The sequence below is a fragment of the Hylobates moloch genome, unplaced genomic scaffold (genome assembly GCF_009828535.3).
Source record: "Hylobates moloch isolate HMO894 unplaced genomic scaffold, HMol_V3 SCAFFOLD_1, whole genome shotgun sequence".
In the NCBI taxonomy this organism is placed as follows: domain Eukaryota; kingdom Metazoa; phylum Chordata; class Mammalia; order Primates; family Hylobatidae; genus Hylobates; species Hylobates moloch.
In genome coordinates, this window is record NW_026652276.1 from 145,710,211 (window position 1) to 145,733,362 (window position 23,152).

At 41.2% G+C, this 23,152-nt stretch overlaps 1 protein-coding gene and 1 pseudogene across 1 annotated transcript in view; one reads left to right on the forward strand and one right to left on the reverse strand.

The window, feature by feature from the left end:
- IGF2BP3 (insulin like growth factor 2 mRNA binding protein 3) overlaps positions 1-23,152 on the forward strand; it is a 159,296-nt gene that overhangs the window by 98,443 nt on the left and 37,701 nt on the right. Inside the window, exons 4-5 of the mRNA XM_032759358.2 lie at positions 15,615-15,666; positions 15,759-15,822. Coding sequence (XP_032615249.1) covers positions 15,615-15,666; positions 15,759-15,822 — 116 coding nt within the window. The remainder of the gene's footprint in view (positions 1-15,614; positions 15,667-15,758; positions 15,823-23,152) is intronic.
- Positions 11,398-11,756, reverse strand: LOC116813099 (large ribosomal subunit protein eL31-like; annotated as a pseudogene).

Consider the following 23,152-nt stretch of genomic DNA (forward strand, 5'->3'; position numbering starts at 1 on the left):
GGCTAAAGTGCAGTGGTGTGATCATGGCTCACTGCAAGTTTTGCCTTCCAGGTTCAAGCCATTCTCCTGCCTCAGCTACCCGAGAAGCTGGGATTACAAGTGCCCGCCACCATGCCCGGCTAATTTTTGTACTTTTAGTAGAGATGGGGTTTCACCATGTTGCCCAGGCTGGCCTCGAACTCCGGACCTCAGGTGATCTGCCTGCCTTGGCGTCTCAAAGTGCTGGGATTACAGGCGTGCGCCTGGCCTCAAGGCTTTTTTTAATTGCTAAATTTATTTTGAGAAATATCTCAAGTAACACTCCTCCCAGCAGAGTTTAAGACTTCTTCCGGAGATCCCTTGTTAGTGCTGTATGTTGATATTAGCATCTGTTAGCTGTGATTCCTTTGCCCTTTTGCAAGTGGAGCTGCTGTGTTTTCCCAAAATTATTTGTGTATTTTAGTCAGTTTTACCAAATCATGTGTTTTCATGTATTCTGGTATTCTTTTTTTTTTTAATGGGAAAACAGCATTTTATTATTAATTTTTTTTTTGCACACAAAACAAACATTTTCTAAAAATACATACAAACAAAAAGATGTATATCAAACATATTAGGAAGGTTGCACATGGGAAGACGGGGAATAGAAACGGGGGGTAGGAATTAAAATAAATGAGAGAGGGACTTTGTATGGATCAATGATAATAACTCAATCCTCTATTTGACAAAGAAGGAGGAGAAGGAAGAGGAAGAATAAGAAAGTGGGATAAAGGATCAGAAAGGGAGGAAAATAGAAAAAATTAGAGTATGACTCCAGGGTAGACCTGTTTTGTTGTCGCTGGGTTGGTTGGTTGGTTTGTCTGTTGTATTTTTCATATGTTTCGCCATGTTGGCCAGGCTGGTCTCGAACTCCTAGCCTCAAGTGATCAACCCACCTCGGCCTCCCAGAGTGCTGGGACTGCAGGCGTGAGCCACCACGTCCAGCCCCCACATTGCTTCTGGCCTCCGTGGTAGACCCTCCCAGACGGGGCGGCTGGGCAGAGGCGCTCCCCACATCCCAGACGGCGGGGCGGCCGGGCAGAGGTGCTCCTCACTTCCTAGACGGGGTGGTGGCCGGGCAGAGGCGCTCCTCACATCCCAGACGATGGGCGGCCGGGCAGAGGCGCTCCTCACATCCCAGATGATGGGCGGCCAGGCAGAGACACTCCTCACTTCCTAGACGGGGTGGCGGCTGGGCAGAGGCTGCAATCCCAGCACCCTGGGAGGCCAAGGCAGGCGGCTGGGAGGCGGAGGCTGCAGCGAGCCAAGACCACGCCACCGCATTCCAGCCCGGGCAGCACCGAGCACCGAGTGAGCGAGACTCCGTCTGCAGTCCCAGCACCTCGGGAGGCCGAGGCGGGCAGACCACTCGAGGTCAGGAGCCAGAGACCAGCCCGGCCAACATGGCGAAACCGCGCCTCCAGCCGTATTCTGGTATTCTTAACTGCACCTATTGATGGGATGTTGAGAATTGCTCATGCTAAATTCAATTCTATAGCGTAAGTCGGTAGTGAGAGATTCTGAGTTTTCTTTTTTCCCTTTATTGAACTAGTCTAGGCATTTTATTATAAGGCCCCATAGAGCCGGAAGGATAATTGCTGCACACCTGAAGGACTAATTCTTATAGGAAACATTCCTATCATTATTGACTTTGGAATTTACCTCTTCTCCTCCTCCAGTTGCTTTTATTCTTACTTTTAAAATAAACTTTAAATAGGGGTAGTGGGTAAAATGCCAGCATCTGGGATGGTCTGCTACTGCTTTTGGAGACCATACAATCTTGGACATTTATCACCTCATTTAGAAAATTCACTTATTCTGTGATTTTACCAGAATTATGTTGGAGTTGTAATCAGGCTTTGTTCTGAATTGCTGTCTTTCCCTTTTTGTCTTGTAATTTGTAGCTGTTTGGAGTGGTATTCCTGCCTTTCTGCTAAAGGAGTAAGCTAGTTACTAAATCTGGTGTTTGCTTCTAGGATTCTCTAGCCTTTGAATTTTGTTTTAGAGGCGAAAAGCCTAGAAGGGGGCCTGGGCAGTCAGTGCTGTCCTAGTTCTTTGCTTGACTCCCCCAGACTGTGTGGCATGTTGGGGGACCCTATGCCTTAAGGGGGTGGAATGAAAGAAAGATAGTTCCACGTGGCAGTTCCAAAGGTTTGAATTTACCAAGACGGCTGGATCACCAAGATGACAGATTGGGGTGGTGGGGGAGGGTTGCAAGATGAGGAATGTCACTCTGAAGCACGTTACTTAAAATCGACCTCAGTTAATTCATATATGAAATGGGGATAATTGCTACATTCTGAGGCATAAATAAGATGGATTATGTAAAATGTTTAGAACAGTATTTGACACTCTAGTGTGAAAATTTAAAACTCAACAAATATTGTTCTTTGGGTATATATGTGAATGTATGAGCATATACACATACCTTTTTAAAAATTGAGAAATTCACACAATATAAAATTGTTGCGGGAAGTCAGGGACCCCGAACGGGGAGACCGGCTGAAACCTTGGCAGAAGAACATAAATTGTGAAGATTTCATGGACATTTATCACGGAAACTGCTGACATGGGATGTCTCCTCCCGGACACCTAGCTTTAAAATTTCTCTCTTTTGTACTCTGTCCCTTTATTTCTCAGACCGGCCGACACTTAGGGAATATAGAAAAGAACCTATGTGAAATATTGGGGGTGAATTTCCCCTGATATCAAATCATTTTCTTTTCATACTTTTACTTATTTATCATCATCATCATTATTGGAGACAGAGTCTCACTCTGTCACCCAGGGTGGAGTGCAGTGGCATCACCATAGCTCATTGCATCCTCCTAACTCTGGGTTCACGCAGTCCTACCACCTCAGCCTCCTGAGTAGCTGGGAGTACAAGCACTCACCACCACATCTGGCTACTTATTTTTATTTTTGTAGAGATGGGGTCTTCCTATGTTGCCCAGGCTGGTCTCAAACTCTTGGCCTCAAATGATCCCTTGCTTCAAGTGATAACTTGGCCTCCCAAAGCGCTGGGATTATGGGTGTGAGCCACTATGCCCAGCCTCTACTATACTCTTTTTATATAAGGGACTTGAGCATCTATGAATTTTGGTATCCAAGGTAGGGGGCTGCTGAAACCAATCCCTCACAGATACCGAGGGATGACTGTTTATATGTACCATGTTTTGTTTTATCCATTCATTAGTCAGAGGATACTTGGGTTGCTTTCACCTTTCGATTATTGGCTATTGTGAATAATGCTCCTGTGAACATGGGTGTAGAAGTACTTCTTTGAGTCCCTGTGTTCAGTTCTTTTGGATGTATAGTTGGTTAGTCCATTTGTGTTGCTGTAAAGGAATACCTGAGGCTGGGTAGTTTGTAAAGAAAATAGGTTTATTTGGCTCACAGTTCCTCAGGCTGTACAAGCATGGCTCCAGCATCTGCTCAGCTTCTGGCGAGGCCCAGAAAGCATTTACTCATGGTGAAAGGTAAAGTGGAGTGGACATGTCACATGGCATGAGAGGGAGCAAGAGAGAAAAGGAAGTTCCAGCCTCTTTTAAAACAACCAGATCTCATGTGAGCTAACAGAGCAATAACTCACTTGTTACCTCAAGGATGGCACCAAGCCATTTATGAAGGGTCCGCCCCCATGACCCCAACACCTCCCACCTGGCCCCATCCCCAACACTGGGGATCGCATTTCAGCATGAGATTCGAAGAAGACACAATGTTCAAACCATATCAATACCCAGAAGTGGAATTGCTGGATCATACGGTAGGTCTATTTTTAATTTTTTTTGAGGAACTGCTGTACTGTTTTTCATAGCAGCTGCACCATTTTATCCAGCAATGTATGAGGGTTTTGATTTTTCCACATCCGTGTCAACACTCCTTATTTTCCTTTTTCTTTTTATGATGTCCCTTGAGTCATATTTTCCTTCTTTTTAAAAAATTATAGCCATTCTAATGGAGGTGAAGTGGTATCTCCTTGTGGTTTTGATTTACATTTTCCTAATGACTAATGGTGCAGAGCGTCTTTTCATGTGACACACACACTTCTAAAAACACCTGGAAAGACCCCACCAAACCGACAGTGGTTTCTTCTAGGGGTGGGGGGAAGTCCCTGTTTTGAAAGCAGGTGGTTCAAAAACCACCTAACGTTGAACTATTTTGAATGTTTTTATGAGCATTTCTGTGAGTAAAATGTAGCACAAGTTAATGCTGGCTAATACCTTCTTCTGACTGAGATGTATAGAAGTATAGTATTTAGTACTTGGAACATGAGCTAGGGATACATGGGAGTTAATAAAGCTCTTAACCTGCCAATGGACAGGTTTGATTTTCCGGTGCAGGTGGTGGCCGAGTAAGGATTGAACTGGTTTCTGTCTGTGTATTTATATTTTATTTAAATTGCATAGAGAATGAGGCAACTTATTAGACCAAGTGATTAAGAGTATGGGCTCTGGAATCTGTGAGCTGGAGTTTGAATCATTTCTCCAGCATTTATCTGTCCAAGTTCTGACACTATGAACTTTTCTGTGCTGCAGTTTACCCATCTGTAACGTGGAATAATGTTGCCTCATGGGATTGTGTGGATTTGAGTTAAAGTAGATAAAGCATTTGGGACAGTGCTGCTGCCAGAAAGCATTCAAATGTTAGCAGCCCTGATTCATGACTGAACGAAGGCTGGTGTGGTTGGAAAGAAGAGAGAATGGCCTTAAAGGATGAGTGGAACACAGGGCCTTCAGGGCACTTATTAGGGGTCTCTTAGAGTTTATAGTAAGGTGTGACTTGTTCTGCTCAGCTTTTAAAATCAGTCTAGTTCCGTATTATTCTAAGTGAAGTAACTCAGGAATGGGAAAACCAAACGTCATATGCTCTCACTCATAAGTGGGAGCTAAGCTATGAGGATGTGAAGGCATAAGAATGATACAATGGACTTTGGGTGCTCGGGGGAAAGGGTGGGAGGAGGGTGAGGTATACAAGAGTACACGTTGGGTACAGTGTACACTACCTGGGTGATGGGTACACCAAAATCTCAGAAATCACCACTAAAGAACTTATTCATGTGAGCCGGACACAGTGGCTCACACCTGTAATCTCAGCACTTTGGGAGGCCAAGGCGGGCAGATCACGAGGTCAGGAGTTTGAGGCCAGCCTGGCCAACATAGCGAAACCCCGTCTCTACTAAAAATACAAAAATCAGCTGGGGGTGGTGGCACGTGCCTGTAGTCCCAGCTACTTGGGAGGCTGAGGCAGAAGAATAGCTTGAACCCTGGGTGGCGGAGGTTGTGGTGAGCCGAGATCGTGCCACTGCACTCCAGCCTGGGTGACAGAGTGAGACTCCATCTCAAAAAAGAAAAAAAAAAAAAAAAAAAAGACTTATTCATGTAACGAATACCACCCATTCTCCAAAAACCTATTAAAATAAAAAATAAATTAAAAATAATCAGTCTAGCTCAGCACTGCCGAAGAGAAACATAATGTAAGCCCCTTAAGCTCTGGATTCAGTTTTTCCACTGTGACTTCAGTGTGGCCGGATTGTAACTTGGACTGTTCTCTCTCAGAGGCTTTGATCACATGACTCCTAGGAGTCCTAAAGCACCATCTCCTTCCCATGTTAGAGGATCTAACCTGTGAACATTGAAAGTGGCTAGAAAGTTGGGAGGCTTTGCTCCGTGTGGTATGATGGAGGCTGAGCTTCCCTCTGGGGCTTTTCAATGATAAAGGGGATATGCAGCATGGTTTACAATCTTATTAATGGTCTGGTCTGTGGTGCTGGCTTTCTTAACTTGATAGTCATTTTCACACCAGTGTGAGGAATGGTTTGAGTGTTATCCAAGTAATTACGATGCTAACATTTTAGAGAAATATACATTAAGGTGAATATTTCTTTATTTTGTTTTAGAATTATATATCAATATTTAACTGGAAATGATTATTTGGAACCTGCAATACAGATTGTTCTTCATTTTGTAATATAGCCATTTCTCACAAATAGATGTAAAAGAACAGTTCCTGAGATGATCTTGCCCATAACAGATAAGTAGTTCCTGTTTGTATAAAATGTGCTGAGCTGTTTGAAGGATGTTCCCTTCATCTCCATATCCCTAAGGGTGATTCTATGGAGACTTTTTGCCTTTCTTACTGCAATGAGTAGTAGTCAAGGTGACTCCTTTCTAGAAACCCCTCCCCAATGACTGACATTGGCTTTGGTGCTTGGAAGGGTGTGTGTGTTTGTGTGTGTGTGTGTGTGTGTGTGTTGGCAAGGTGTTTGTTGGGGCAAGTGAGCATTAAATATCCCGCTTTACATTTTATTAATACTTTAATCTCACTGTGATTTTTGTAATGCTTGTTCCACTTCTATATCTTTTGTATGAATTCCTGACAAATATCTGTTTGCTTATATTATTACGGACTTTTAAAGACACCTAGAACTGGCTGGGCGCGGTGACTCACGCCTGTAATCCCAGCATTTTGGGAGGCCGAGGTGGGCACATCACTTGAGGTCAGGAGTTCGAGACCAGCCTGGCCAGCATGGCAAAACTCTATCTCTACTAAAACTGCAAAAAATTAGCTGGGCATGGTGGCACACGCCTGTAATCCCAGCTTCTTGGGAGGCTGAGGTGGGAGAATGGCTTGAGCCCAGGAAGTGGAGGTTGCAGTGAGCTGAGATAACACTGCTGCACACCAGCCTGGGCGAGAGAGCGAGACTCTGTCTTTAAAAAAAAAAAAAAAAAAAAAAAACCTAGAACTAGCTTCCTTTGCCCTGTAGAACAAAAAAATAATGTGACTCCTTTTTAACCTTTTATTGTTCATCACAGATCCTGAGCACTGGGTTCAAAGGTTAAGACATGGCCCCTTCCCTTATGAGGTTTATGGGATAGTGCAGCTTTGTTTTAGAGCCACATCGAAGGAGTAACCCATTTCCAGAGAGAGTTTCAGGATATAGATTGGTGTGCAGACTATAATGCCCAACATTGTTGTTCCATCTTCTGAAACACATAAGGCAAATGTAACAGTCAAATAAAAAAGATTTGGAATCTAAGATCGTATGTATTATAAATTACCTGCCAGCTTAAGCATGGAAGTAGTGTGACTCTGAAAACTAGATTACTGTGACACACCTGACAATCACCTCACTATGGTTAATAATCACTAGTCTAGTGGGAAAATAAAGATCAGGAAAGAGATTATAAAGTGACATTGCTTTCATTTCCAAGAACGGGTATTAGGGAGATGACAAGAGAGGCACTTTACCCAGTTTTGAGGGCATGACTGGAGCATCGGTGTGGGAAGTACATTGGATATATGGAAGAGAGAAGTAGTACCAGGTAACTGACAACCTCTTATGCCATGTTGAAGTTTGGACAAGTTATACTGGCAATTTGAAACCACAGAAGGGTAGTAACTGCTGGCAGGAGGATATAGTCATGGAGTGTTAGGCTACAGGCAAGCATGCTAAACAGACTCGGTTCAGATAGCCCAGGAGTGATGGGACTTGAGCAGTGGGTATGAAGAATAAGCAGTCAGCAGAAGGCTTATCTGCAGAACATAAATTATCTACCTCACGCCCATAGTGGTATCAGCTGAAATACAGCCGGTTTTGTGAGGGAGGTGGGGATATATCTGGTGTGTGGCTGAGAAAATCTGATCACATTGCAGGTCAATACAGTGATCTCTGTATGTGTCAATAAACTAGGCTACTAGATTGAAGAGAGGCATGAAGAAACTTGTCATGATGGTGATAGTTTAGTGAGTGTATACATAATGTCAAAGTGAGTCAAATTTCTTGCAGTTTATTCTGTATTTCAATGATACTGTTACTGAACCAAACTGGTTCTGTTTGTCCATGTGCAATGGAAAGCCAGACACCAAAGCATAGGTTCTTTTGTAAAGAGAAAAGTTCATGGTAAGACTGTCAAGCAAGGAGACAGTCAGGTTCAAATCTGTCTCCCCCAGCTGGGGGCTGGGACATATTTTATAGACAGAGGGTAATGAGGTATGATCTGACTGAATCTTACAGTGATGTGATGCCAAGAGGTGTGATCTGACTGGATCATACCAGGAGGTGATACCAGGGCTCAATCTGATTGGATTATGGATCATGTCATGTGGTGTCCACTTCTTAATTTGGTCCTGTCTCGGTCCAGGCACTTAGGTTCTGCTTGTGGTTGCATGTGTGGTTCATCTGGACAGGCTCAGGTTACAGAACTTGCAACCTGGGGATGCATGGCAACTGAAGAACAAATCACCATTTTGTCACACAAAGCTGAACCAGACTAGGCTGGTTCTGTGGATGATGCTTGGCCAAAAGGCCAAGAAGTGATCAATAATACTTCAAAGTTTAAAAGGCAAAACTAGGCCATTACCTAGTAAAGTTGCTTTTAGTATTTTTTTAACAGCTTTATTGAGATATTATTCACATACTATGCAATTCACCATTTAAAGTGTACAATTTAATTTTTTTAAAGTTTTTTTTTCTTTTTTTTTTTTTTTTGAGACAAAGTTTTACTCTTGTGGCCCAGGCTGGAGTGCAATGGCGCCATCTCAGCTCACCACAACCTCTGCCTCCTGAGTTCAAGTGATTCTCCTGCCTCAGTGTCCCGAGTAGCTGGGATTACAGGCATGAGCAACCATGCCCGGCTAATTTTGTATTTTTAGGAGGTGCAAGGTTTCTCCATGTTGGTCAGGCTGGTCTCAAACTCCTGACCTCAGGTGATCCACCCGCTTTGGCCTCCCAAAGTGCTGGGATTACAGGTGTGAGCCACCGCGCCCAGCCTAGTATGTTAATAGGTACGTGCAACCATCACCACATTTTTAGGACACTTTCATCACCTCAAAAAGAAACATTTAACTGTCGCCCTCCACTTTCACTTTCCTCAGCCCATAGAAACCACTAATGTACTTTCTGTCTATTGTAGAGTTCCCTACTCTGGACATTTCATACAAATGAAATCATATAATAAGTAGTTTTTTGTGACTTTTTTCACTTAGCATAATGCTTTCTTTTCTTTCTCTCTCTCTCTCTCTCTTTCTTTCTTCATTATACTAACAAGGTAACCATAATACTTTCAAGGTCTGTCTGTTGCAGCATGTATAAGTACCTCCCTTTTATGGTTGAATAATATTCCATTGTACAAATATACCACATTTTGTTTCCATTCATCAGTCAGTAAGCATTCATTTGGGTTGTTTCTGCTTCAGACTATTATGAGTGATCTTAATTTTGTACCACTACACTCAGGAAGTGATAATCTTTGCATTTTTCATGTGATTCTTTCTGTACTGTTTATACATTTGAATGAACTTTTTTTTTTTTTAATAGATGGAGTCTCTATCTGTTGCCCAGGCTGGAGTGCAGTGGTACAATCTCAGCTCACTGCAACCTCTGCCTCCCGGGTTCAAGGATTCTTCTGCCTCAGCCTCCCGCTTAGCAGGGACTACAGGTGCATGCCACCATGCCCAGCTAATTTTTGTATATTTAGTAGAGATGGAGTTTCACCATGTTGGCCCGGCTGGTCTCAAACTCCTGACCTCAAGTGATCCACCCACCTCGGCCACCCACAGTGCTGCGATTACAGGTGTGAGCCACCGCGCCCAGCCATGGATGAACATTTTTTTTAAAAAGGCTGAACATTTGAGGCTTTCACGTCCTAAATACATAATGGGGGGAATTCTAGAAAGACATTTTCTATGAGGCTTTACTTTGCATTTATACCCCTTCCTCCCTCCCCTGTCATTGGAATTTAAACTTACCTAAGCATAGATAAATGTTTCCTTTCTTGTTTAAGATTTTATTTAGGTATGGGAACTTGTGAAAGTGTTGGAAATATAGAGTGGAAAGCTTTTTGTGTGTGTGTGTGTGTGGTTTTTTGTTTTTTTGTTTTTTGTTTTTTGTTTTTTGTTTTGCCTTTAAATAAGACTGTTTAAAAGAAATATTTGTGGCTGACATAGAAGGATTAGCAGTACTGAGAGGGGACAAGAATCTAGGAGACAAAAACAGGTACATAAGTAGTTTATATGACAGGTAACAAGAACACTGTCTTATGTTCCTGTTTAATGCAGAATTAAGCAAAATGCGGCCGGACACTGTGGCTCACACTTGTAATCCCAGCACTTTGGGAGGCTGAGGCAGGCAAATCACTTGAGCTCAGGAGTTCAGGACTAGCCTGGCCAACATGGCAAAACTTTGTCTCTACTGTAATACAAAAAGTAGCCAGGCATGGTGGCACACACATGTAATCCCAGCTACTCAGGAAGCTGAGGCACAAGAATGGCTTGAGCCTGGGAGGCGGAGGTTGCAGTGAGCCAAGATCATGTCACTGCACTCCAGTAAGACTCTGTCTTAAAAAAAAAAAAAAAAAAAAATCTGACATTTTGCCTTATCAAGCGTAAGTTGTATTTATTCTTTGAGAGTTCAGTGGGCTGGAGTGGCATGATACCATTTGGTAGCCCTTGATATAAAAGAGCATATTCAGATAATGGCCTGCCTTAAGATTGATGGGATTACTATAGTATAGTTCAAGTCGTTTTGGGGGTTGGAAATCCTTTTGAGATTTGGGAATCTTATTAGGCTATTGACAGCCCTTTGCCTATTCTGTTGTCATTACTTCCAAGCCTTGTACATGAAACTTTGAGTAAGACATCAAAGATACACTGAAATCCATCTGTGGGGCCTATGTAAAATCTCCTAAGTTGTGTTGTTAAATTTGTTCACAGCTAGGTACCAAGATAGATTCTGCACCTGTTTCTTCTAAGGATTAGAGGGGTTTTTTTGTTTGTGGTTTTTCTTTTTTAGTTGGTTTTAAAGCCATGCTTGTTGAAGTATTATTTACAGACAATAAAACTCACCATTTAAAAAAAGTGCACAGGATTGTAGTTTCTAGTTACCTTTCTAAAGACTTCACAGGGCCGGGTGTGGTGGCTCACACCTGTAATCCCATCACTATGGGAGGCCAAGGCGGGTGGATCACTTGTGGTCAGGAGTTCGAGACCAGCCTGGGCAACGTGGTGAAACCCCGTCTCTACTAAAAATACAAAAATTAGCTGGGCGTAGTGGCATGTGCCTGTAATCCCAGCTACTTGGGCGGCTGAGGCAGGAGAATCGCTTGAACCTGGGAGGCAGAGGTTGCAGTGAGCCAAGATTGCACCATTGCACTCCAGCCTGGGTGATAGAGTGAGACTCTGTCGGGAAAAAAAAAAAAAAAAAAGGACTTAACGGAAGTTGACAACCAATAGCATTTATCTGTTCTTAGGAATAGAATGTTTAACTATACAAGCAATTTTGTTTTGAATATATGCAGTGAAAATTTTAATGTATATTTCTTCTTGTGTGTGTATGTGTGTGTGTGGTTTTATAACTTTAACATATTTGATGATCGGTGGCTAGTTCTCATCTGCATTGACTGACTGTAGATTTTTGAAAGTGGTAACAGGTACATAGGTAATCAAAATATACAGCTCGTTTGGTGAATCTTCATTTTCATTACATTTCCTGGACAGCTGCTCACAGATTATGGTATAGGACATTCCTTATTCCTTTGGCCCAGACAACTTTGTTGAGCCTCGTGTCAGTGAACACGTCTCCTTCATAGCAAATTTCCAGATCTCTTTGAATGCTCAGGGGCAGTCTTCTTGAAGCCCACTCCATGGATACCCTTGTAAATGATGATGCATTCTCAGGTCATCACCTTGTTGGTGGCAGAGCGGCCCTTCTTCTCACAACCCTTCTTCGTAGAAGCCATTCTACCAGGCCTAACTTGGAAAGGAAGAGCATGAAAGGATTGTCCCCCAATTTTTTTTAAGTTAAAAAATTTACCTGTATCATTTTATGTGTGTGTATATAAATATTTATCACTTTGGCACTGTAGCTTTTGAAGAACATTTGTTGCCTTGGCATTATCGTAGGTTTGGTCAGTATTGTTTATAGCTCACAGGTGTTTAACTTTTGTGGTGTTATCTCTAAGAGTAATAAAAGTTAAGGTGGCATAAGGTAATCTGTGTGGAGACTAATATACTTAATTACTGAACAAATTGCTTTTCGGAAGAATTAAGAAGGATGTTTATTTAATTAAACATATTAAATTGGCAACTACCTCCTACTCCCTGAACCCCTCCTCTACCCTTGCCTCCATCCAAGTTGCTATAAAGCTCTACTATTAGTGTGGCTTTCATTTAAAAACTAAATTTTATTTTGAGACAGAGTCTTGCTCTTTTGCCCAGGCTGGAGTGCAGTGGTGCAATCTCTGCTCACTGCAACCTCCACCTCCCAGGTTCGAGCAATTCTCCTGCCTCACCCTCCTGGGTAGCTGAGATTACAGGAATGTGCCACCACGCCCGGCTAATTTTTGTATTTTTAGTAGGGATGGGGTTTCACCATGTTGGCCAGGCTGGTCTCAAACTCCTGACCTCTAGTGACCCGCCTGCCTCGGCCTCCCAAAGTGCTGGATTACAGGCGTGAGCCACCGTGTCTGGTCCTAAAAGCTAAATTTTAAATGACATATTAAAGTGTCAACTACCCCCAGTCCCTGAACCCCTCCGCTACCCCTGCCTCCATCCAAGTTGCTATAAAGCTCTACTATTAGTGTGGCTTTCATTTAAAAGCTAAATTTTAATGGTAGACATACTTTTCCTCCTGACTTCATTACTGAAGGTGGAATGAATTTGTTAGAATTCTGACTTAAGTATGAAGTAAAACATTTTTCGTATTGAAAAAATTTCATTTTTGTTTAGAAAATAAGTAGGTTGCCCACCGCTCCCCCTCCCCCCACCGCCTTTTTTTTTTTTTTTTTTTTTTTGGATACAAAGTCTTGCTTTGTTTCCCAGGCTGGAATGCAGTGGCATGCTCTCAGCTCACTGCAATCTCCACCTCCCAGGTTCAAGTAATTCTCCTGCCTTGGCCTCCCGAGTAACTGGTATTACAGGCACCTGCCACCACACCCAGCTAATTTTTTGTGTTTTTTCTTTTGTTTTTTTAGATGGAGTCTTGCTCTGTCACCCAGGCTAGAGTGCAGTGGCACGATCTCAGCCCATTGCAACCTCTGCCTCCTGGGTTCAAGCAGTTCTCCTGCCTCAGCCTCCTGAGTAGCTGGGACTACAAGCGTGCACCACCATGCGCACCTAATTTTTCTATTTTTAGTAGAGACGGGGCTTCACCATGTTGATGAGGCTGCCCTCGAACTCCTCACCTCGTGATCCACCCGCCTCAGCCTCCCAAAGTGCTGGGATTACAGGTGTGAGCCACCGTGCCCTGCCAATATTTTTGTATTTTTAATAGAGACAAGGTTTTGCCATGTTGGCCAGGCTGGTCTCGAACTCCTGACCTCAGGTGATCCACCCGCCATGGCTTCCCAAAGTGCTGGGATTACAGGCATGAGCCACTGTGCCCGGCCACCCTTGTTTTTAGTTTAAGGAATTATGTGTTGTATATTTTCTCTTTGAATGGCAGTGTGAGAGGTTTCTTAATTTTTGACTTTTATAAAATGTGTCTGTGATCAACATCACATGGCAAATTCACCTATAAAACAGACAAGCACTTTTACAGAGTACCCTTCTTATAAGATATACCAGGATTTCCTCCTGTGAAGTATTCACTTCACTCATGAAATATTTGAATGTCTTTTTGTGATTTAAGAATAGCTATAATCAGAGACAAAGATTAACATGCTTCTGGTGTGTATACCTCATGCAAAAGAAATTTACCAAATAAAAATTAAATTTACCTCATGCAAAGGAAATTTGCCAAATAAAAATAAATGAAAGGGCATTTCACTCATAAATAGGTATTAACCTTATTTAAAAGAAAAACCAAGCCAGGCGCTGGATCACGCCTGTAATCTCAGCACTTGGGGAGGCCCAGCTGGGATGATCCCTTGAATCTGGGAGTTTGAGACCAGCCTGGGCAACATAACGAGATCCCCATCTCTACGAAAAACTTAAAAATTAGCCAGGTGTGGTGGCATGCACCAGTAGTGCCGGCTACTCAGAAAGCTGGGGTGGGAGGATTGCTTGAGCCCAGTGGTTGAGGCTACAGTGAGCTATGGTCGTGCCACTGCAGTCCAGCATAGGTGACAGTGAGACCCTGTCCCAAAACTAAAAACAAAAGCTCACCCCAGACAAACCTTGTTATATGTTTCAAACTGGAAACAGTAGACAAAAGCCTAAAATATAACACATAAGATAAACCTTCCTTTAAAAGAAATTGCTTAAGTTTAGTGGTAAATTACCATAAAATTTGTTTTCTATTTCCTGGCGCCTGAAAAACATTTTCAAGGAACCGCCTTTTTAACTTTGCAGTTAGGCTAGGGCTAAGTGGCTCACATCTGTAATCCCGGCACTTTGGGAGGCCAAGGCAGGAGGATCCCTTGAGCTCAGGAGTTTGAGACCAGCCTGGGCAACATAGTAAGACCTCATCTCTACAGAAAATTTTAAAAATTAGCTGAGGGTGGCGGCATGCACCTGTAGTGCCAGCTGCTTGGATGGCTGAGGTGAGAAGATCACTTAAACTCAGAAGGTTGAGGCTGCAGTGAGCTGTGATCATGCCACTGCACTCCAGCCTGGGTGACATAGCAAGACCCTGTCTCATAAATAAATAAATAAATAAGAAAATTTGTAGTTAAACTGATGAGTAAGTAGTTTGCTATAATTTACAGAAACTTACTTTGTTTTGCTATAGCTCTTAGAAGCTAAGGACACCTGAATTTGGTTTATATTGATGAGACATACATCTGCAGTTGATATTATAATAAACTTATAGTTACTGTTCTAACAGCCTCTCCATTTGAATAACATGCATAGTATAATAATACAGCTACAGGAAAGATGGTAAAAACATAGACAGCTTCAAATTGTACATTTCCCAACCCCATGTAGACTTACAAATGTTTGCTTCATTTCACACTTTTGCTGTCTATGTATTTATGTTGGGCTTTAAATTCGACTCCAGGTAAAGTATGCACTGTGCTGTCTTCATTTTTCTAGACTGCCTTGAGTAATTTGTTCTGTAAGAACCATTAGAGCTGTAAAGGAAGTCCTTTGGAAAACATCTTATAGATAAAACTTTAGTTTTTTTCTCTTTTTATTTTATGTTATTTTTTAGAGATGGTGTTCTCACTGTATTGACCAGGCTGGTCTCAAACTCCTGGCCTCAAGCAGTGCTCCCATCTTGGCCTCCCATAGTACTAGGATTACAGGTGCGAGCCACCGCACCTTGTTAAACTTTAGTTTTTAACTTGGTCCCTTGTCTTAGTGACTTTGTATACAAGGAGAAAGTATGGTGATGTGTTTGTGTAAGTATGAGAAATAAATGCTCCTTCTCCTTCAGCCTCAGGAACCAGGCGGCTGTGGCTTTGCATACTTTGCTGAGCCAGTTCTTGGTTAGCCATAGGAAATGAGATTAATGTCAGGGATCTAGGAGAGGGCAGAAGAGACAAGTCTGAGTGTGATATTTGTGGTATCCATCCCTTAGTTCTGCAGTCCAAAGCCCCTGATATTTTTTTGGCTCTTTTCCATCACAATTACTTAGTGATTTTAAGACATATTCCTGCCCTTGATAATAACTTGGGAAACTCAAAATTTATAATTTTCTCTCCCCCTCCTGATAGGTGCTGGATAGTTTACTAGTCCAGTATGGAGTGGTGGAGAGCTGTGAGCAAGGTACATGTCTTCTGAATTGCTTTCAAATTTGTAAAAGGAAGGAAGTAGAAAGAAAACTAACTTTTATTCTCTTCGTTTTTCTCTTCCTCTAGTGAACACTGACTCGGAAACTGCAGTTGTAAATGTAACCTATTCCAGTAAGGACCAAGCTAGACAGTAAGCAGCTTGAAACTTTTAATCTATATATAATAACTAAGTTAAGTACAGTAACATATTTTGCGGATTTCTCAATTGAGAAGGGCTGGTGGGTGGCAGAGAGAAACTTTATTTTACAAAATTTGACCCTGTAATCGTGCCTTTCTTTTTAAGTTTGAATGTCTAGTAAAAATCTACATTGGTTAAAGTTGTATTACATTTTCAATATGTTTTTAATGTCAATAATAGAGTGGTCTAGTATGAAACTGAATCACACCCTATTTGCAGAAGCTCTGGGCCTTGGTATTGTTGCCAAATAACATAAAGTCTCTCCCCCTCTTGTATGACACATATATTATTGCTATTTTATCTGAAGCTGGTAAGTTGGATCGTATGTTAAACAAGTGTTAAATGTTAAGTCTTCTTACTCACTGGTTACCTGATTACCATTGTCATTTAGGAACGTGCAGACGTTGGATCAATGTAATTTGCTCTTAGATTTATGGAAAAAAATATATTCCAGTGCAGTAAACAGGCAATACTTTACAGATCAAACAATCTCCCCTAGGAAAAGATAATTCTGTAGGCTCAAAATGATCTAATAAACTAAGCCCTAGAGAGAGAAATGGGGGTCCCACAAATATGGCCTTTAACAGATCTGCTCAGAATATGAACATGAAAGAATGGCATACAAAGTACTCAGTAGCACAGCACTGGCTGTTAGCTGACTATGGAAGCCTGAACTACCTACCTCCAGATACCATACTGGCAGGAGCAGGCTGACTGTCCTCTGTGTCAGAAAGGTGAAAGAAAAGACCACACTGGCTGACTCTGAGCCCTGAAGGGGAAAGGTAAAACGAGCTGCAAGAGTAGGAGCTCAGCTAGGTTACTAAAGGCAGTACTCACTCGGGAGGGACTATGAAAGGCAAGATAAGACTGAGAAGAAGACGGAAATTTGTATAAGGTAAATGGAACTTTATTTGTAAAATCAATAACACTCACGTGGTTCAAAATATAAAAGATTTGAAGATGCACATAGTACAAATCTTCCTCCCAGTATTATTCCCTAGCTACCTCATCTCTTAGGAGATAACCATGTGGAAAACAAATGCTACATGTATGTATTCCTCCTTTTACACAAATGATACCATAACATTTGAATGTTTTGTGTATATAAATATATTTTTTATAGTTACATAGTATTTGATTATACAGATATGGCATGACTTTGATTAATTGCAATTTGGATATTTAGGTTGTTTCCAGTCTCTTGCAGTTATGAACAATATTGTAGTGAATCTGTTTTTGCATGTCGTGTGTATGTAAGCATGTATCTAGATGATAAATTCCCAGAAGTAGAACTGCACTTTAAATTGTGTTGTAGAGCTTGAGATAGTTTAAATTTCCATCAGCATTGTGGGGGAAAATCTTTCTCCAATTCTCCCTAACACAGGACTTTATCAAACTTTGCCAATCTGGTATGTGAAAGTGGTATCTCATGTTAATTTTCACTTTTCCCATAAGTGAGACTGGAGGCTTTTAATATGTTCAAACACATTCTGTATTTCATCTGTTTGTATCCTTTGTTCATGTAAAATTTTTTGGCAATTGATATAAGGTCTCGGACATTATGGAAATTGTGGTATGAGTCATAAAACAAATTGATTTTTCTTTCTCTTCTTTTTTTGACTAATTTTGTTCTTTAGTTGTATCATGTAAGAAGACCAGGAAAATTTTACCTTTTATACCCTCACTAGAATGGGGGATAAAAGTGAGGGCAGTGAGAAAGCAGAGGCTCCATATTGTTTTAATTTTTATTTATTTTGAGGCTGGGTTATGAGAGTGCCAGTCTTTTTTTTTTGTACTTTTTTGTAGACATGGGGTTTCACCATGTTGCCCAGGCTGGTCTTGAACTCATGGGCTCAAGTGATCTGCCCACCTCAGCCTCCCAAAATGCTGGGATTACAGGTGTGAGCCGCTGCACCTGGCCATGTTTTACTTTACAAAGATTTATACTGAATACTTGGTAGAGCCAAGTCCCTGTTGGAAAATATGGGATGATGTGATAAACCCAAGGATATTTGGAGATTGTCAGAGGCCTGTTGTTGTGGCCTTATTTGAAAACTTAAATTAGCTAAAGGGAAACAAAATGCTTATTTAATAGTTAATGAGTTGAATGGGAGAACATAAGTTGGAGACATAAGCTATATAGCTTTGAAGAAGCATAAGATGAACTTTGGTAAGGATAAAGTAATTGACATTTAGCCTTCCTCCTTTAAGAACAAAAAAAACAAAGCATTAAGACTGCAAGCACAGGAAAGGTAGACTGGCTAGTCAAGGTAGAATTATTGCTGAAAAGAATCCTAACCATGACAGCAAACTGAATGTAGACACACTGGTGTTCTCAAAATTCTTTATCTTAGTTGTTAAGAGATTGGTAGGCTTCCGTTGATCCCAAGGAGGAAGGAAAAGGCTGTTAAGAATTGTGTAATTTAGTAATTAGGTAACTTAAATAAATTAGGCATTTTGATTAGGGAAGTAGTCTTCATATCCTTTGTTCTAATATTCAGTCAGTTAACATTTATTAAATACTAAATACTGACCGAAAGTCGCCAATAAGAATATTTGGAGAGGGACTGCCTAATTTTAGTTCCTGCCTGTCAAGTGGCTTTATAAGAATATTGTTCTCACTCCCTCTGCAAGAATTCAAAGATTGAGAGAATTAGAAAGCAATGAGGTATTTTGAAAAGTTAATATAAGGAGTGGAAAACTCAGTTTTGTGTTACAGTTTTAAAAAAATTGTTATCAGTTTTTTAATAAGCTTTTAAAAGGGATATGGAATATGTTTTCATTCTGTGAGAACTAATTTTATTTGAGAGGCATTGGGTGTAGTAGAGAAAGTGTAAACACCAAAGTCAGGTAGCCCTGACTTAGTAACCTTGACTTCTGAGCTTTGGTTTTCTCAGCTACAAACTGAAGATTAAAGAGAAACAAATATTTGTGCATATATGCGTGTATTTATAGTTTAACCCACTGGTTCTGGGCTGCTTGGAGCAGTTTGAAGTGGTTTGAGCCTTCCAGGACCAGACTTTGCAGGACTTCCAATGAACCCTGTAGGCCTGCTCCATGGGCTCCAAACATGACAGCCTGCTGCCTAAACCAATCTGGTGTGATTTCTCCATGCCTTCCTTTGTAGGCCACCCAAAGCTCAATCTTTAGGTAAAAGGGCTATGCTGATAATTCTCAATTTTCTCTTTGTAACATCTGTTGTTTGGAAGGCTATGTGACCCTGATGTACTTGTGAAAGTATGAGTGAGCTTGGAGGTTAAGAGTTCAATTCCAGAGCCCAGTTGCATGGAACAGACTGTGTGCCACCACTTTTCTAGCTGACTTTGGTCAAGTTAATCTATTACAATTCAGCCCCATTTCTAAAATGGGAATAACTGTAGTCTTTAGCTAATGAGGCTACTGAGAAAAACTAAGATAATGCCTCCAAAACATGTTTCATAATACCTATAAGGTAGAGCTCAAAAGTTAGCAGCTATTATGTATTTTTCCAACATGTTTGATTGCTGCTTCTGCCCCCTTGTTATTGTTTGGTATACTTCATTTCCAGTGATGGCTGGTCACTGATGCTGAAGAGCCAGGGAGCTAGTTTTAACGTGGTTGTAGCTGCCTCTGTTACTTAAAGCTCTATGAATGTCACTTAAGAGGAGTCCTCAAGTATGGCTATGTCTTTAAGACAGAATTTAACGTGGAAATTCCTGCCACCTTGTGGCTAAAATAAATCAAAGGTTAATAGCACACATATTATAGAAAATATTAATACATGTGTTCATTTTAGGCTTAAGTCTTGAATTATTAAAATAAAAATTTGACAAGTTTAAATTTCATTAGTTTCATTAAAGATGGAAGTATGTGTTTAGTGAATGCACCTTTTCTTGTTCCTCAGAGCAAGAGAGGCTCACCTATTTCCTTCCTTCTTCCAGAGATGTTGAGATAAGCCAGTCAAGGACAGACATTACTCATGAGAGGATTTGTCATGTGTGACAAAGAACCCCCTAGAAAATGTGTAGACATTGAGTTCTTATGCTTTCTTTTGTTTGGGGTTATTCTGATGTTTATTTTTGTTAGGGAAAAGAATGTTTATTCATCGGGGCTGGATCACGAGGTCTGGATTGAGACCATCCTGACTAATGGTGAAACCCACTCTACTAAAAAACAAAAAAATTACTGGCTGGTGGTGACTCGGGAGGCTGAGGCAGGAGAATGGCGTGAACCTGCGAGGCGGAGCTTGCAGTGAGCCGAGATCGCGCCACTGCACTCCAGCCTGGGCGACAGAGTGAGACTCCGTCTCAAAAAAAAAATAAAAAGAAAGAAAAAAGAAAGAAAGAAACTATCATTGCAGTTCCTTTGTATCACTGTGAAGATCTGTATAAGGTAAATATGGTTATGTTTAGAAGTGTTTGAAGCAACTTGGCCAGTGGCTAAAGGTAAGAAAATTCCCATTTAAACTTTAACAATTACATAAATAAAAGATTTATTTTGGAAAAAGAAATAAAGCAGTGAGACAAAGGGATTTTTTGCCATTCAGGGATAACCACTGTTAAATTTGCCATAGAGTTTTGTAGACTTTGTCCCATGCATTATAACTTCCAGAATTACAAAGATCATTCTGCAGAGTTTTGTGGGTTTTTCATTCAGTGTATTTATACTGATTCTAATCTCTGCATAGTGTTGGATCCTCACCACAGTTTCCTATCCCGTCTTCTGTTGTGCATCATCTAGGGTATTTGCTCATACCGTTTTGTTTTGTTTTTAGAACCAATTTAGTCATGAAGCCTTACATTTGGGCTTCATCCATATTTATTTCATTAAGGTACATCCTTAAAATCATATTACCCAGGCTTTCAATAATGATTGCTGAGTTGTCAACCTCTTATTCTTCATACAAGGAGATAATTGAATTTATGACTTTTCAATAATGGGTTAAACCTCATTTTGTGAGGACCCTGTATTATATACAGGGTGACATCTGGGAATAAAAAAGAAGAGATTTTTAGACATGGAATTTTATTTATTTTATTTTATTATTATTTTTTGAGACAGGTTCTCATTCTGTTGCCCAGGCAGACTTGGAAGTGCAGTGGCACAATCATGGCTTAATGTAGCCTCAATCTCCTGGGCTCAAGCAGTCCTCCCACCTCAGCCTCCCAAGTAGCTGGGACTACAGGCATGTGCCACTACACCCAGCTAATTTTTTTTTTTTTTTTTTGTAGAGGCAGGGTTTCACTATGTTGCCCAGGCTGATCTCAAACTGCTGGGCTCAAGTGATCCTCCCTCCTTGGCCTTCCAGAGTGCTATAATTAGAGATGTGAGCTCCTGCACCCAGCCAGGCATGAAATTTTAGAGCTGAAAAGGACCATGAATCTAATCTTTTAGTTTTATAGGGAGATGGCTAATGCCAAACAGGAAAATGACCTTTGGAGGATAACGTGGTTATTTAATGTTCAAGCTGGACTAGAATTCTGGTCTCTAGTCTGTATTCTTTTTCCACTATTCAGCTCCGTATGTGTGGACTCTTGGGTACGTTTAACTTGTCTGGGTCTCATTTCTTCTCCTTTTTTCTTTCTCTTTCCCCCCTTCCTCAAGTTGAACTGCTTATTGTCTCTATTGAGGCCCATTCAGCTCTAAATTGTGGTCTACCCCAATGAACAATTTTTTTTTTTTTTTTTGAGACAAAGTCTCATTCCATCACCTAGGCTGGGGTGCAATGGGGCAATCTTGGCTCACTGCAACCTCCGCCTCCCAGATTCAAGCAATTCTCATGCCTCAGCCTCCCAAGTAGCTGGAATTAATAGGCTCACGCCACCATGCCTGGCTAATTTTTGTACTTTTAGTAGAGACAGAGTTTTGTCATATTGTCCAAGCTGGTCTTGAGCTCCTGACCTCAAGTGATCCACCCACCTTGGTCTCCCAAAGTGTTGAGATTACAGGCATGAGCCACTGCACCTGGCCCCCAGTAAACTTCTTATCAATACATTTAAATTCTACCAACTGGCAAAATTACTCAGCATCTTCTCAGCAACCCTTAAAATAGCACCAAGAGCAAAGAGTTAAGTAATGATGACAGAATCCTGGTCTGGCGCTGTGGCTCACGCTTGTAATCCAAGCACTTTGGGAGGCTGAGGCGGGTGGATCACTTGAGGTCAGGAGTTTGAGACCAGCCTGACCAACATGGTGAAACCCTGTCTCTAGTTTAAAAAAAAAAAAAAAATTAGCTGGGTGTGGTGGTACATACCTGTAATCCCAGCTACTTGGAAGGAGGAAGAATTGCTCAAACCAAGGAGGTGGAGGTTGTAGCAGTGAGCCGAGATCGCGTCATTGCACTCCAGCCTGGGCAAAAAAAGTGAGACTCTGTCTCAAAAAAAAAAACAAAAAACCAGGGTCCTGAGTAATATACATGTTGGATAAACATCTTTAAGTTCTGTTTAACTGAACACATATGTGTCAAATAATTATGATAGTCGTTCATCTCATGTCTTGCATCTATGGTGGGTTTGGTGAAAGTACTAAAATTTTTTTCCCCGTGAACTCAGCAGATCACCATATGACATAGCTGAATAATAAACTTTGTGCCTAGAAAGGTTCTAGTAGTTGACTTAAATTCAGTAATTTAGGAGCTGCAATCATGAGAAAGCCACCATTCTACATGTTAGGTTCCTCCTGTACCTTTTCAGCTGTGTCTGAGTGTGGATGGAGCACTGTGGTTTGAGGGGTTAGGAACTCTGCTTAGATGGCAATTAGGCAGTCAGGTGCACACAGTAGTGGCTGTCTGCATTCTGCCTGGAACAGCCTGAGTTTAGAGCCATTGGGGCCCAGAAGGTACACTGGGGACTGGAGCCCCAGGCTACCTGACCTCTTCAGTGAGAGAATTTTTTCTTTTCCCCACAAAGAAAAATCTTTTTAAAGCAGCACAATAAAAGTTAGAAGTTAGTTTTTGCCAAGTTATAAAGTTGTTTCTTGTGATACATGTGACTATTTAGATGGTTCTAGAATATAGAAGCATCTGGTAACTGACGTGTGTACCTTTTACCCCAGGGAGAATCATATCTGTATATGTCTATCTCACTCAAGAAGAAAGTTACCTACCATTTTTGTAACATTAATGACTTAATTTACTAGTCAAAATATACTTACTCTCTTCTGAAGCTGGCAATATGCCATTTATAATGAAAAAGCCTAGACTACCTTTTATGCCTAGATGTAATTGATGCCTTCAGTAGGTTCAAGTTTCCCGATTGTTTGAAAGAACCTTCAGTGATCTGTTTATTCCCAACTTGAAAAACAT